This window comes from Macrotis lagotis, chromosome 4 (assembly GCF_037893015.1).
Source record: "Macrotis lagotis isolate mMagLag1 chromosome 4, bilby.v1.9.chrom.fasta, whole genome shotgun sequence".
Lineage (NCBI taxonomy): Eukaryota > Metazoa > Chordata > Mammalia > Peramelemorphia > Peramelidae > Macrotis > Macrotis lagotis.
In genome coordinates, this window is record NC_133661.1 from 132,554,542 (window position 1) to 132,569,015 (window position 14,474).

Consider the following 14,474-nt stretch of genomic DNA (forward strand, 5'->3'; position numbering starts at 1 on the left):
TATTCATGATGCAAACTTCATGGTCTTGCTGGAATAGATATATGAAAACTAGCATGTATCCCATTCATTTTGACCAGAAGTGCTTCTCCTATGTATGTCTACTAACACATTCAGAAGTTCACAAAACATAAGAGTCCATGGCCACCAGTGCTTGAAGAAGTTTAAGCAAAGACCTTAATTATTGTTCGATCCTCCTTTTTCCTCTCATTATAACTACCTCTTACCCTGATTTTTTTTGTATTTTCAACAAGTCAGATATTTAAAACCCTTAAAGCAAATGATGTATCTGATTTATTTATTCAACAAATATTTGTTTGAATGGTATTGACACTTAAGTTTTTAACTCTCTTAAAGTAATATGGACTCAATTTAGAACAGCATTTTTTTTAAGGTTTTTTTGCAAGGTGATGGGGTTAAGTGGCTTGCGCAAGGCCACACAGCTAGGTAATTATTAAGTGTCTGAGGCTGGATTTGAACTTAGGTACTCCTGACTCCAGGGCTGGTGCTCTCTCCACTGTGCCACCTAGCCGCCCCAACAACAGCATTTCTTAAATACCCTGAAAATTTCCTTTTTTAGCTATACTGGTAGAAAAATAAGGATCAAAGGAGAGAATAGAATCTTTACCTAAATTTTAAATTTCTTTGTAAATTTTGATACCATGGATTTAGTATTTTTTTTTTATTCTTGAATTTTGTGTTCTCTGATCTTCTGTATGTCTTGGTTGCTGTTCTTTTTTTCCTAGGGTAGTTAGAATCTTTGCAATACAACTTGGTGGATAAGACTTGGGCAGTTTTTCTCCACTTCATTTTTTTAAGTTTAAAATTTGTTTAAATTTTCTAGACATCAGAAAAATGTTTTATCAGCTATGCTTTCACTTTGAGGACCCTGTCATTCCTGTAATTTAAGTTGTGGTACAGAAATAGAAATCCCTTTCTCAGTCCATACTTCACTCTTCGTATTTTCATATTCCTCTGCTTAATATAATATTCCATGCTCTCTGTCCTATCTATGAGTAGTTGCATAAAACTAACTATATATATATTCTAAGCTTTATTATATAAAGGGAAGAGAATGAATGCCAGACACTGCACTAAACATTTTACAAATATTATCTCATTATCAGATATATTATACCATTGCCTAACCATGAAGCTTCCTTAACCAATTAAAATCTCAGCTATCCTTCAAGATTTAGATCAGATGCTTCTCCCTATGTGAAGTATTTCCTGATTTCCCTTTCTCACAATCCTTCCCTTTCTTTCCTTGAACTTCACATTAGCACTTAATGTTTCTTTTATGCACCTTCATGATCTATTTATTCTGTATTACTGTTTTTTACATACGAATTGTAGCTTTCACTATACTGTGAGCCCCTTGCAGAACAAGATCTCTTTCATTAACTCTTTATTTTCCTTAGTGCTCTGTACATAGCAAATTCTTATGAAATCTTGACAAATTGAATCTATATAAATTGAAGGAATTCAGTAGTTATCTCTAATAGTATTCAGTTAAATATCGATCAAATCAAATGTCTCTTCTGTTTTCTTGGATATAGAAATATCTGACTTGATGACAATTCACAACACTTTTGTATTTCTTTGCTTTTTAGAAATTATACTTCTGCTTTGGTTGCCTCAGAGTATATTACTATTTAGGGCATATGTTTTTGTGTGTCTTGGTACTTCCTCAGTTGGGAACATTATGCATAAAAAGCAAGGGAGTAGAAGATTTCTGTGTAAAAGTAAATGTAATCTCTACTCTGTTACTCTACCCTAGTGCAAAGAGAGGATGAGGCCAGTGAAAAAGGCTTTGAAGCAGCTGGATAAACCAGACAAGGGACTCACTGTGCAGGAACAGCTAGAGCACACCCGAAACTGCCTCCTGAAGATTGGAGACCGAATATCAGAGTGCCTTAAAGCCTACTCTGATCAGGATCACATCAAACTGTGGAGGAGGTAACTGAACTTTGCATTTAATTTGGCCAAAGTGATTTTTAATAGGAAAAATGTAAAATGGCAATAGAATTTATCTCCCCAACTATTCATGGAAAGTGTCATTGAAGGCATAGCAATCTTCTGAACCTAAGTTATACTACTTATCTATGTACCAGTTGTTTGAGTGGGAGGGAAATTATTTGTCTGAGTGGAGCCAATGGTATCAGTGATATTGACTTCAGTTATTTCTTCCAGAAATAAAGTTCCAGATTTATTAGAAAGGAGTCTTTTGGGTTGAAAGAGACCTTAAACTAGTTCAGTCTAGTTGAGTTCACACAAGTTAGTATTAGATCTGGAATGAAAATTGGCATTAGTTCTTCTGTTGTCATGTTCAAGTCTATTATTGCTTTATTTTTTCAAAAATGATAATTCAGGATAGTTTTAGGTGAAATGACCAACCCAAAGGTGTGTAAGATTGCTAGCTTCATGAAAACAAGGACTGTTTCTTATTTATTTTTATATCTTTTGTTATACCAACAACTATACTCTGCCCAGAAAGAGTGCAGAAGAAACAAAATAAATATTTGTTGAGTTAGTGTATATAGACTTTGGTGTGCTGAAAGATGTATTTGATAATAATTTAGAAATATTTCATCAGGCATTCCAAAGAAGATAAAATTAAGTTGCTTTTCATATTTATTTTTAATAATTTACTTTATATAGATTTCTTTATAAGTTCCATATTTAAATAAGATGATTTTATATAATATATTCACTTATTTTTAGAATATAGTCAGAGTTTTAGATCTATATTGATATTTACTGAATGTCATTCCTGATAGCCACTAAGGAACAGATTTACTTCCCTTTTCCTAAGACCCTTATCATAGTATCTCTATGAATTAAACTGTCATTTAAACTATCATGTTTTTAGAAGTGATTAATCTCAGTTTAAAAGAAGCCTAAAATCCAGACGCTAGTTAATAGAATTTACTAAGTACTTAGAGTACGGTAAAGAGTTGAGATGTTGTAATAAAGAGATCTTAAAATCAGAAAAGAGTTGATTAAAAATTATCTCTGATACTTATTGTTTGATCATGGAGAAATTCACTTAGCTTCTCTTGGATTGTTTTCCCATATATAAATTGGGGATAATAAAGTTCTTGCCTAACAGGTTGTTATAAGGATTTTAGGAAAGAATAATATTACAGATATTTTAGTCCTATGTTAACAATCAGCTTTTTTTCCACTACTGTTATTAGTTAGAACAGCATAGAGATAAGGGGAATACTGAAAAAAAATAGTTGCAAATGCTTGCCTTTGGAAAGCTTACAGTGTTGCTGAGAATAAATAGAATAGTGTTTATAAAACAACTAGAGAACAGTAGAGGAGAGTACATAATCCATAAGTGGAGTGGGTGTTCAAAGGAAAAAAATTACTGGGAATCTGAATATCAATCAGGAAAGGCTTTATGAGAGTAGGTAGGATTTCATTTGGACTTTGGAGGGATGAATTGAATTTCTTTATGTAGAAAGGAGAAGGTATTCCAAGCTGAAAGCAACAGGATATTCAGGCAAATCAGAGTAAAGGGATTTTTCTAGATGGGTGGGTGAAGAATAAAATTGACTACAGTCATATTATGGCAGATGTATTTAATGTATTAATTCAAAACATTTATCAAGTATAATATACATTGCAAATACATTGCAAGTGCTAAGTATACCACACTGCAAGGTGCTGGAATTACAAAGATAAAAACAAAATAGTTTCTGCCCTCGAGCTTATATTCTATTGTAGGATCCAACATGTACAAAGAAAATTTTATTCAAAGTATTTTTAATAGGGAGAGAGTACTAATAGCTGCAGTAAGAGACTAGGAGTCTTCCTAGAATTACACTTGAGCAGTGCTTTGAAAGAAGGTAAAGATTTTATGATACAGAGTGAGAAGAGTGCATTCTAGGCACAGGAGACCATTTACAAAGAGCTAGAGGTAGAAGATGGAGTATCATTTATGGGGAACAACTAGGACAGTTTGATTGGAATGAAAATGTGCAAAGTGGAAGTGTTGAAAAATAAGACTGTAAAGGTAGCTGGGAGTCAATTGTAGAATTCTTCAAATGGTAGACTGAGAATTCATATTTTGTCTTAGAAGCAATAGGAAGCAAAGCCATAGGGAAAAACAATGAGTATGAGACAAGTGTGATGCAGATATATTTTTAAGAACATCTTTTTGGCATCTGGGTGGAGAAAGGCTTGGAGAAGGTAGAAACTAGAAATAAGGAGGTGACCAATTAGTTGACTAATGGAACATTTCCAATGAGAAACAGAACAGTGACTCAAGAGGACCTGGATGTGAGAAATATTGTAGTATTGGAATCAACAACTGACTGGAAATAGGAATTGAGTGAGAAGGAAGAGTGGCTTTTAGATCTGGTGAAGAGAAGTTATCCAGAAGAAGGGGAAGTTTGGAGGAGGGTGGATTTATAGAGAAATATAATGAATTGTAGACATAATGAATTCAAGATGCCTATGGGGCCTTAATGATCTTTGAAAGTCAGGTAGAGATGTTTAAACTTGACATAGTTAGAAGTGGCAAGGGGAAAGGAGTGACAAAGATGAATATCAAGGAATTTTCAACTTTCTCCAGATTACCCATCATACTCCTACCAGATTGTTCTTTCTAAAAAATACTTTAATCATGTAATGGCTGCCTTTGCAATAATCCACATATGAATTAATAGAAGGTTCTGGACTTCCATGATAGCAGTGTGTACTGAGACTCATTTTTCAAAAGAAGAGACAGTACAAAAATGTGTTTTGGTGGGGAAAAGAAGAATAGTCAGAAATGACTGTTTTCTAGCAGAGGTGATTGGGGTAATAGTGATGTTTTTGACAGATTCAGGGGTGGGAGGCAGGAAGAGTAGGAAAGGTATCTTAGACCTGAGTTCTAGAGGGAGAAAGAACCTGATTTTAGGTACTCTTGTGAATGAAATAAAAGCTTTTTTTTCTTTCTGTTATAAACCCCCAAAACACTTCGAAGACATTTGCCATATCTGTTTCTGGGGACAGATAGGATTAAAGACTATTTTTTTTTCAGAAAGGGAAATTGAAACAGAGAATAATACAATGATTTGTTCAAAGTCACTGAATAATTGATAGGGATAAATATCAAGTTTCTTGACCTTCCATTCTAACTCTCTGTCAGTAATATTATATGAAGTTTACACTACTTAAATAAAATTCTGAACGAATATTTCTATAAACTGTGTATCAATAGATCATACAACTCAAAAATTCAGTAGTATGCTATTTATATGGGGGGGGAGAAAATGAAGGGAGGAGGAGAAGAGAAAAGACTGGTACTTATTTCTGTAATTCTGTTACTATTCTTGTAGGAACCTGTGGATTTTTGTATCCAAGTTCACAGAATTTGATGCTCGGAAACTTCACAAATTATACAAAATGGCTCATAAGAAAAGATCTCAGGAGGAGGAGGTAAAACCCTAATTTAATCCTAATCTTAGGAAACAAAAAAACCTTTTCCAATATTCCTTGATTTATTTTTCCCTGGGAATATTGTTTTTTGCATTAATATATTGCCCCCTTTTTTTCATCTTGCCATAGGGGAGTTGCAAAATAAATATTATTAGCAGTAGAATAAGTTGTTTTTTGTTCAGTCATTTCAATCATGTTCAACTCTTCGTTATCCCATTTTAAGGTTTTCTTGGTAAATATTCTGGTTTGCCATTTCCTTTTCCAAATCTTTTTGCAGATGAGGAAACTGAAGCAAACAGGCTTAAGTGACTTGCCAGGGTCCCACAACTAGGTAGTGTCTTGCCAGATTTGAACTTGGGTCTTCCTGACTCTAGTCCCAGTGCTCTATCTACTACACCACCTAACTGCCCCCTTGATCTAATGGATAGTGTCAAATGCATAAAAAACCAGTCTTAAACCTCCAAGAAATGATGGCACCTCCTCTTTTTATACATATGTGGTGTGTGTGTGTGTGTGTGTGTGTGTGTGTGTGTGTGTACACAGTGCCTAGCACAAAACAGAACATTGAAGCTTGGTCACAGTAAAACCTAAATATGCAATGAAGAGAATATTTCCTATTACTTCTGGGTCATATTTAGTTATCTTCTGCTTGTGCATAGAGCACCTATCACTCCATTATTTAGGAGACAGTATAGGCGGGAGTATGAAGAAGATTCCTTTGTCTTCCTTTTCTTACAATGAGGACAGTTAAAATTGAATTGAAGTAATTGCTTCAGTAAAAGGTATGTTCCTAGGAGAACCATGCTTATTTGTGAATTGTAAGTTATTCTGTTAGATAAAGCCCAAGTGGGCAAAACCATTTAATCAAGTCAACTTAAGGAAGCACTGGCTAGTTTTTCTGAATTAAATTAGATATTATACTGGGAAATATACCTTTTCTGCTCTCAAACAACTTATAATTTGATCTATAGAGTACAAAAAACAATATAGCAAGTATTACATTTTGTTTTTTTAAAAAAGGAAAACTCATAGTAAACTAAAACTGTCAAGGAAAACTTCTTGGAAAGAGCAGCTCTTTGGGTTATTTTATTGGATTGTCAGATTTAGAACTAGAAGAGATCTTAGAGATCAGTCACTTGGCCACTTCTTCCTATGAGGAGAAAACAAAAATAAAAGAAGTTAAAGGAACTGCCCATAGTCATCTGAAAGAAGGAGATCTGGGATTCAAGCCCATGTCTCCTAATTATAAATTCATTGCTCTTTCCAAAAAATAGCCATTCAAAAACCAACTGCAATATTAATATCCTTTGGGTTGGAGGGAAAGGGTGATTTTAGTAATACATCAAAAGTTGGTGAAATAAGCATAATAAAGTAATGAACTCATTACAATAGGTACCCATGAATTTTAAGGTTTACTTTGCTAATTTATTTTGATAAATTTTAAAAGGCACAGAAAGGCAGGTCAGTATGTTCCTACTTAGTACTTAGAGGTTCTCTCTATTCTGCTTAGTTTAATGGGGATAATAATAGTCCTTAGGATTTTAAATAGTTTTGTAACTTACATAAGTCACCTTACCATTCCTAAATTTAGGAATTTATAGACTTTTCCACCTGATTTTATAGCAGATATGAACCACTGGAGGTTTCCTTGAAGGAATGGATCAGAATTTTGGTGAAAATTGTATTGCTATTAGAATTACAGATTAGACTTGAAATGTGATATATATGGTTTATACATATACAACCCTTGCTGTACCCCAGTGTATAAATTACTTATGGCAAGGTATGACAATAAGTGGGCAAAATTCAGTCAGACCAGTAGAATTAAGTCAGTGATTGTCTCTTAATTCTTGAAGGTTTTCTATTTTATATCCTTTCAGGAGCAAAAGAAGAAAGATGACATATCTGGCAGTAAAAAACCATTTCGTCCAGAACCTTCAGGTTCAAGCCGGGATTCTTTGATGTCTCAATCTCATACACCCCACAACCTTCACACTCAAAAGCTTCATTTGCCTCCTTCCCATGGACAACAAATACATGGCCACCAGCGAGATAACTATGGTCATCCCAACAAGAGACATTTTAGCAATGCAGGTAGGTCTTTCAATGTGGTTTTTAGACTAGATGCCAAATTAAGAATTATTTCCATTCTTTGATGTCAGTAACCAAATCTCTTTGCTTAACATTCTTTTTGAGTGCTCTTTTTCTTTTTTTTAAATCTTTTTGCAAGGCAATGGGGTTAATTGACTTGTCCACAGTCATATAGCTAAGTAAGTATTATCTTAGGTCACATTTGAACCCAGGTTCTCTGGATTCCACTGCGCCACCTAACTACCCCTTGAGTGCCACTTTTCACAGGAATTTGTTTCATAATGATTCTCTAGACATTAGAGTGTTTTTCTTCATTAAATTTAGTTTTAGGAGCATCTAAAGCAATTTATCTCTTACTAAGCAGATAGGTTACTTACTAATTTACTAAGGAAATGGAAATATTCTATTTCTTTCCTCTAAACTTTGTACTCATCACTCTTTTTCTTTTAGTACCCTCTTTTACTAATCAGGAACTCACCTTCTGGTGAGCTCAAGAAGAAAGCAAATGTTGTTTAATCCAACTTAGTTCATCATGATGCTTAATGATATAACAACAACTACTACTACTTCTTTATGTTTTCAAAACACTTTAACAGACAATCATTTTACCTTGATCACAACCCTGGAAGTTAGGTTCTACTTTGAACTCCAATTTACAGTTGAGGAACAAAGGCAGACAAAAATTAAATAAATTCCTTACCCAGGGTTTCACTGCTAATAAGTATCAAAGGCTAGAATTTAATTCAGCTTTTCCTAACTCTGTGTCCAGCACTTTATTTGTTGACCTACCTAGTAGGTGCTACATCATTTGCTTTAAGAATTTCTAATGTACCACAGAGACTCAGATATTGATACTCCGTGTTCATTTCCTTCTTTTCCAGATGGTTTGGGAAACTGTCTTCAGCAGTTGTTTTGGGTATGTGTGTAGTCAGTTAAGAAAATAGCTTTTCATTTTTAGGTCCCTTGACTGTTTCTTGTCCATATCAACAAATTGAAGTTAGTTTCCTTGATTGACTGTTAGCATTTGGGCAAGTTGTGTTACTGGTTTTAGATTCTCTCATATTTTTCTTTTATACATATTTTTCAAAGTCATCATCTGTTCATTCTAGCAGGAAAACATTAGATTACCCAGAAAAATGAAAAGTCAGGTTTCCTTTTGTTTGTGGTTTTAGTTTCTATCTATACCTCTTTCCAGGTTCATTTGATCCCTGTACTTCAATTCCATATCAAAAATTGATTATCTAGGAGTATGGTGTAGTGGGCTGTACATACAAAAACCAAGGAGCTTCCGGTGGGGGTGGAGGATAGATGGATTAGATAATACAACAATCTATTTAAAAATCAGCTAATAACTGAGAAGACTGGGAAAAGTCTTTGAAGGAAACTGATACAGAGTTGAAGAGGAAGTATATGACAGGTGTAGAGTAGGAATTGGGAGGGATTTGTGCACAAGTAGAAGGTGGTATGTCATATGCAGGAAGAAGCAGCAGTCCAAGTTGACTAGAACAGAGAGTAGTACCTAGAGGGAGTAAAGATAGAAAGGTAAATGGGAGCCAGATTATGGAGGGTGGTATTGTTTTTGTTTTTTCAAAAAAATAAATATATGTGAAATCATGAGTCTTTCATACTGCTTGCTTTTTTAGTGTGTATGGGTATATAAAATATGAGAATTTCCTTCTGTTCTTTTTTAAAAAATGTCCCACCCACCCCCTTTTTTTGCATTGCTCTTGCTACTTTTGTAGCCAGTCTACTTTTATCCTCTTTACCCCAGTTTAAAAATTGAATAGGGAAATCTCTTGTAACATGATCATTAGGCACAACAAAAACCCACATAATGACCATATCCCAAAATATACATCTCTTCCCACATGGTGCATCATTGCATTACCTCTTTGTCAGGAGGTGGGTAACATGCTTCAGCATGGGTCCTCTGTATACATGGTTAGTCACTGCATTTGTCAGATTTGATAAGTCTTCCAAAATTGTCAGTCCTTGAAACAAAGTTCTTTTCTCTGTTTAATTTCACCATTCAGGATCTGGATGTTTATTTTGCTTACAGCTATTCACTTCTCAGTATTATCTGCTCTCTTAACCCCATACATCCTACTCCCAGCAGAGAGACAGAGAAAGACAGAGACTGGGCCGCTAGGTGGCACAATAGAAAGAGTACCAGCCCAGGAGTCAGGAGGACCTGAGTTCAAATGCGACCCCAGACACTTAATAATTACCTAGCTGTGTGGCCTTGGGCAAGTCACTTAACCCCACTGCCTTGAAAAAAGTCAAAACAAACAAAAAAGGCAGAGACAGAGAGAAGAAACTTTACTTTGTTTCAGATAAAAGTGATGTTCAAGCATTAGCCAGCTCCACTGTTTTCTGATATATTACTATACTAGGTGTTCCTTTTATCCTACCCTTTTCATAAAACCCTTAGAGCAGAACCCATCTACCTCTGCTCCTCTATTTTTCTTTTTTGATTTGTGAGATCTTTAAGTGCCAAAGTGAGAATTTTGCAATTTATTCTGAGGCAATAGGGAGCTATTGAAGATTTTTGAGAATGGCTAGTGACATGGTTGGATCTGTGTTTTAGGAATATTAATTCTGCAGCTGTGTGGTTAAATGAATTGGAGTGGGGAGCATTTGGAGATAAAAGGACTAATTAGGAAGTTCTTGTCTAGGTATTGAGGGCTGAACAAAGTTTTTGGCTGTGTGAGTTAAGAATTATTGTCTACTATGTGCTAGCACATGGGGATCATAGACTGGCAAAAGATAGTCCCTGCCCTCAAAGAGCTTATAAAAGGGGCAGAAAAGCAAGCAAACAAATATGGACAAATAAACGATATACATGATAAATGGGATATATTTAGAAAAGAAAGTCATTAGGTTATCTCTGAGTACTGTTATGTGGGCTAGAATAGTTATGGAAGAATTCATTCTCATTTACCCTTATAGAAGTTAGTTAGATACAATACTTAATATCTTATTTCCATTTAAAGCAGAGGCAAATAATTATTAGATTTTTTTGAGTATCAGATAAATCTTGTGGGTATCAGCAAATGAATTTTTGAAATGTATCCTGATTATATTGACTTTAAAAATTCTAGAAGAGAAGGGGAAGGTGGTGATTAGCATTTACATACATATATGCTTACTCTGTACCTGACCCTGATGTAGGGAACTTTACAAATATGATTTGAAGCTCACAGCAACCCATATTGTTATCCCTGCTTTATAGTTAAGGAAGCTGAGGCAAAGGGACATTAAGTGATTTACTCAAGGTTGCACAGCTGGTAAGTGTCTGAGACTGGACCCAGGCCCAGGGCTTCGTTCACTGTGTCATGTATACATGTCCATAGGTTGTGTATACAGAGCTAGGATTATGTCTTAGAAAAATATTTTTTTTAGTTGTCAATTTAAAAAACAATTGTTATTGGATTCATCATGATAGAGAATGAGTTTTATTTAAACTAATGGACTGTATCATTAAAGTTGAATTTCTCAATTCACTCTGAATTTATAACCAGGAACTCTACATTTAGCAGAGTGGAGGATATTTAGCACCTAAGGATTAATATAAAAAAGCACTTCTTTGAATTAAAGTAAAATGTCAATAAATCAACTTATAATTATTAACTATGAAAAGGATATGTGTGTGTGTGTGTGTGTGTGTGTGTGTGTGTGTACATATAGAACTAATTCTTGAAAAAAATTTCTTAAAGTCACAATAAAAATCTTTTAACATCAAAACTTACAGGAAAACTGTTTCATTCCCATATGAAGCTAATAATAAGAAAAAAGCTAACATGAGTCATTTCTAAAATCTTATAGACATATTATAGTTTCTTTCTATCACTAATTCAGAGGCATAAAAGAAATGTTTGTTCATTGAGATTCTCAATTATGGTAGCAAAGTTCACAAAAACAAATGAACAACACTAACAGAATACATTTCCTTTGAATAAGTACATCAAGTGAAATACCATATCACAGCTCTCCCTATAATCTCAAGCTAGGTAGATAAATAACACAGTATCATTTCTTAAGTTTAGAATCAATCAATCAGTCAACTTCAATAAAAACTCTAGGAAAAGAAATTTAAGACAGACAAAACTGCTCTGTAAATAATGAATAGTGAATTCTAAAGGAGGTTAGATATAATATTATTCATTTAAGATGGGCCAGAACTTTGGCTTGGACAAAGATGAAGGCAAACCAGTCATTGCTTTCCATGATCACCCCAGATTGGCATTTTTTCTTATAGACCGAGGAGACTGGCAAAGAGAGAGAAAGTTCAATTATGGTGGCAACAGCAACCAGCTTTGGGGTGGAGATCGGCATCACCAGTATGAGCCGCATTGGTATAAGGATCATCACTATGGAGACCGGCGCTCTCATGGTGAACCCCATCGTTCTGGGAATTATCGTCCGAACAACCTGTCACGCAAGAGGCCATATGACCCTTATAGCAGTGACCGAGACCATCGGGGACACAGAGATTATTATGACAGGTATTGAGAAGATCTAATAATGTGTCTAATGAGGGCAAAAAATTGGGGGAAAGTTATTTTTCTATGTTCAAAATTCATTATGTATGAAATGAGAATGACAAAATGATTTTTGTCAAATGCATTTACTGACGTCTGAGTTCATTATATAAATTTAAAAAGTGTTCCTGTAAAGGTTCAGTAATCTGAAAATACTTTAGTAATCAGATGTGTTTATCTTTATGGCTAGCCTGCATTTGAGATGTAGAAATTATGCAAGCACTAGTCTGTGCTCAAAAGGTAACAAAAAAAAGGTGAAGAACAGAAGCAAATTAGAAATGCCAGGCAAATGGTCCTGGAAGATAGTAGATGACCAGCTACAGTGGTCATCAAAGACTGGGGGGTATCAGGTAGGGTGTATCATAAATAGGAAGGAAGAGTGAGATTTACAAATTAGGGCTATCAAGTATGGCTAGTGAACTCTAGGACTACAGAAAATTCTGAGTAACTCCTTCGTTGATGTTGCTTAATATTTTTTATAATGCCATTTATTTTTACATCATAGTAATTTTTAGATCATATATTTTAGCCTTCCCCCTTCCCTTATAGCAACAACAAAAATTAAAACAAAACTACTTGACATCTCAGTCCATAGTCTAACATTCTAGCTTCATATTCCCTCTGTGCCTTATGCAAAAGCAGTTGATTAATCTTTTCTTCAGAGTGAAGATGTGCCATTATAATTACCCATTGCTTAGGTTCATTTGGCAGCTAGGTGGTGCAGTGGCTAGAGCACTTGGAATCAGGACGTTTCATCTTTGTGAGCTCATATCTGGTCTTAAACACTGTTTACTTCAGTTTCCTTATCTGAAAACTAACTGGAGAAGGAAATGGCAAACTACTCCAGTATCTTTGCCAAGAAAATTCCAAATGGGGTCATGGAGAGTCAGACCATACATTTTGCAGGTGGGAAAAACTTGACTAGTTCAGGGTCACTCAACTATTTGGAGCTGGCATGGTACTCTGATTCTATTAATATAGGTAGCTCCCACATAAGAGTCTTCCATGTACCTTAGAGTCTTAAAGCCTGGGATAATAGGATACCAAGTGGCATGCCCAGGACCATATGGCTGTAGCTTTTATCAAAAAAAGCAGGATTTAAACCTGGATCTTCAGCTCTAAGGCAGCTCTCTCTGTCACACTCCTTCAAGCTGTCTCCCACCCACCTTCAAATCCTGTCCTGCCAGAATAGGGTCCCTATTCTACCAATTTATTTCAAACCAGCAGAGGTTGCATTCAAACAGGAGATGTTACCAGCTCTGAAAGGTGCTCTTTGTGCCTGTAGTACTTAGTTTATTGCTATAGATTGTTTTGAGTGTGATAGTAAATATATAGGAGTGAGAGAATAGGTGAAGGAATAATGAAGATTGACTATTTTTTTCTTTTGGTTCTAACCTTGTTGCTTCTCAATTTTCAGACATCATCACGACTCAAAACGACGAAGATCTGATGAGTTCAGGCCTCAAAATTACCACCAGCAAGATTTCAGGAGAATGTCTGATCATCGTCCCCCAATGGGTTATCATGGCCAGGGACCTTCAGACCATTACCGATCTTTCCACACGGACAAATCAGGAGACTACAAACAGCCACTACCCCCTCCACACCCTGTAGTCACAGACCCTCGATCACCACCATCTCAGAAATCTCCCCATGATTCAAAGTCACCCCTGGATCACAGGTCTCCCCTGGATAGGTCACTAGAACAAAAAAACAACCCAGATTATAACTGGAATGTTCGGAAAACATAAATCAAAGGTCAAAAGGAGAACAAGAGTGAGCAAGCATCTGATGATTTTTGGTTTGATCCAAAAGATAACCAGTTTTCAAAATGAGTAACTGGAGACTCTGAACATGCTGCTGCTACCACCTCACTGGCTGAAGGAGGACTTCAGGGAGTGGGGAGGACTTCTCCTAGGTGTTAGTTCTGGTGGAGATGCGATTTTGGTTACCACCCTTACACTCCTGCCATAGTTTCTATTTTTCATTCTATCCTCCCATGCTGCCAGAAGGAAAGAAGTGTCATTTTTGTCTGTGGGCTTTTGTGGGGTTATTAAGTCCCACATTGAAGGAAGAACAAGAGTTGATTGAATTTGTAACCTGGTTTTTTTTTTTTTTTGGTTGTTTTTTTTTTTTTTTTTTTTTACAACTAGGTGCAGTATTTCCTTATTCTGATTTAGTCAGGGGAGGGAATGAACGATTGCTGCTTAGGAATTAATGAACAGTGCTTGATTTGATTCACTATTGTATGATGGATGCTGCTGATGGGGGAAAAACAAGTCTGATTTCATTCTGGCAATGATAGTATTTGAAGGTGAATGGTGAGCCCTTCAAATGACTGAATGAGCTCTCAACATGTCCTTGGAAGAAATGTAGGAGCAATAGACTTAGGTGTGGCCCACCCAGAAAGGG

General features: G+C 35.5%; 1 protein-coding gene across 6 annotated transcripts in view; it reads left to right on the forward strand.

Moving 5' to 3' along the window:
• The window catches only part of CHD2 (chromodomain helicase DNA binding protein 2), a 149,492-nt gene extending 135,287 nt beyond the window's left edge, over nt 1–14,205 (forward strand). For 5 of the 6 annotated variants that reach the window (XM_074234157.1, XM_074234156.1, XM_074234154.1 and 2 more), the window contains 5 exons: nt 1,778–1,956; nt 5,331–5,430; nt 7,311–7,524; nt 11,780–12,026; nt 13,480–14,205. In XM_074234157.1, the coding sequence (XP_074090258.1) occupies nt 1,778–1,956; nt 5,331–5,430; nt 7,311–7,524; nt 11,780–12,026; nt 13,480–13,813 (1,074 nt within the window). In that variant the 3' untranslated portion in view covers nt 13,814–14,205. Of the gene's footprint in view, nt 1–1,777; nt 1,957–5,330; nt 5,431–7,310; nt 7,525–8,402; nt 8,438–11,779; nt 12,027–13,479 lie in introns of all 6 variants that reach the window. The other variant, XM_074234158.1, reaches the window with a different exon arrangement.
• The last annotated feature ends 269 nt before the right edge of the window (nt 14,206–14,474 follow it).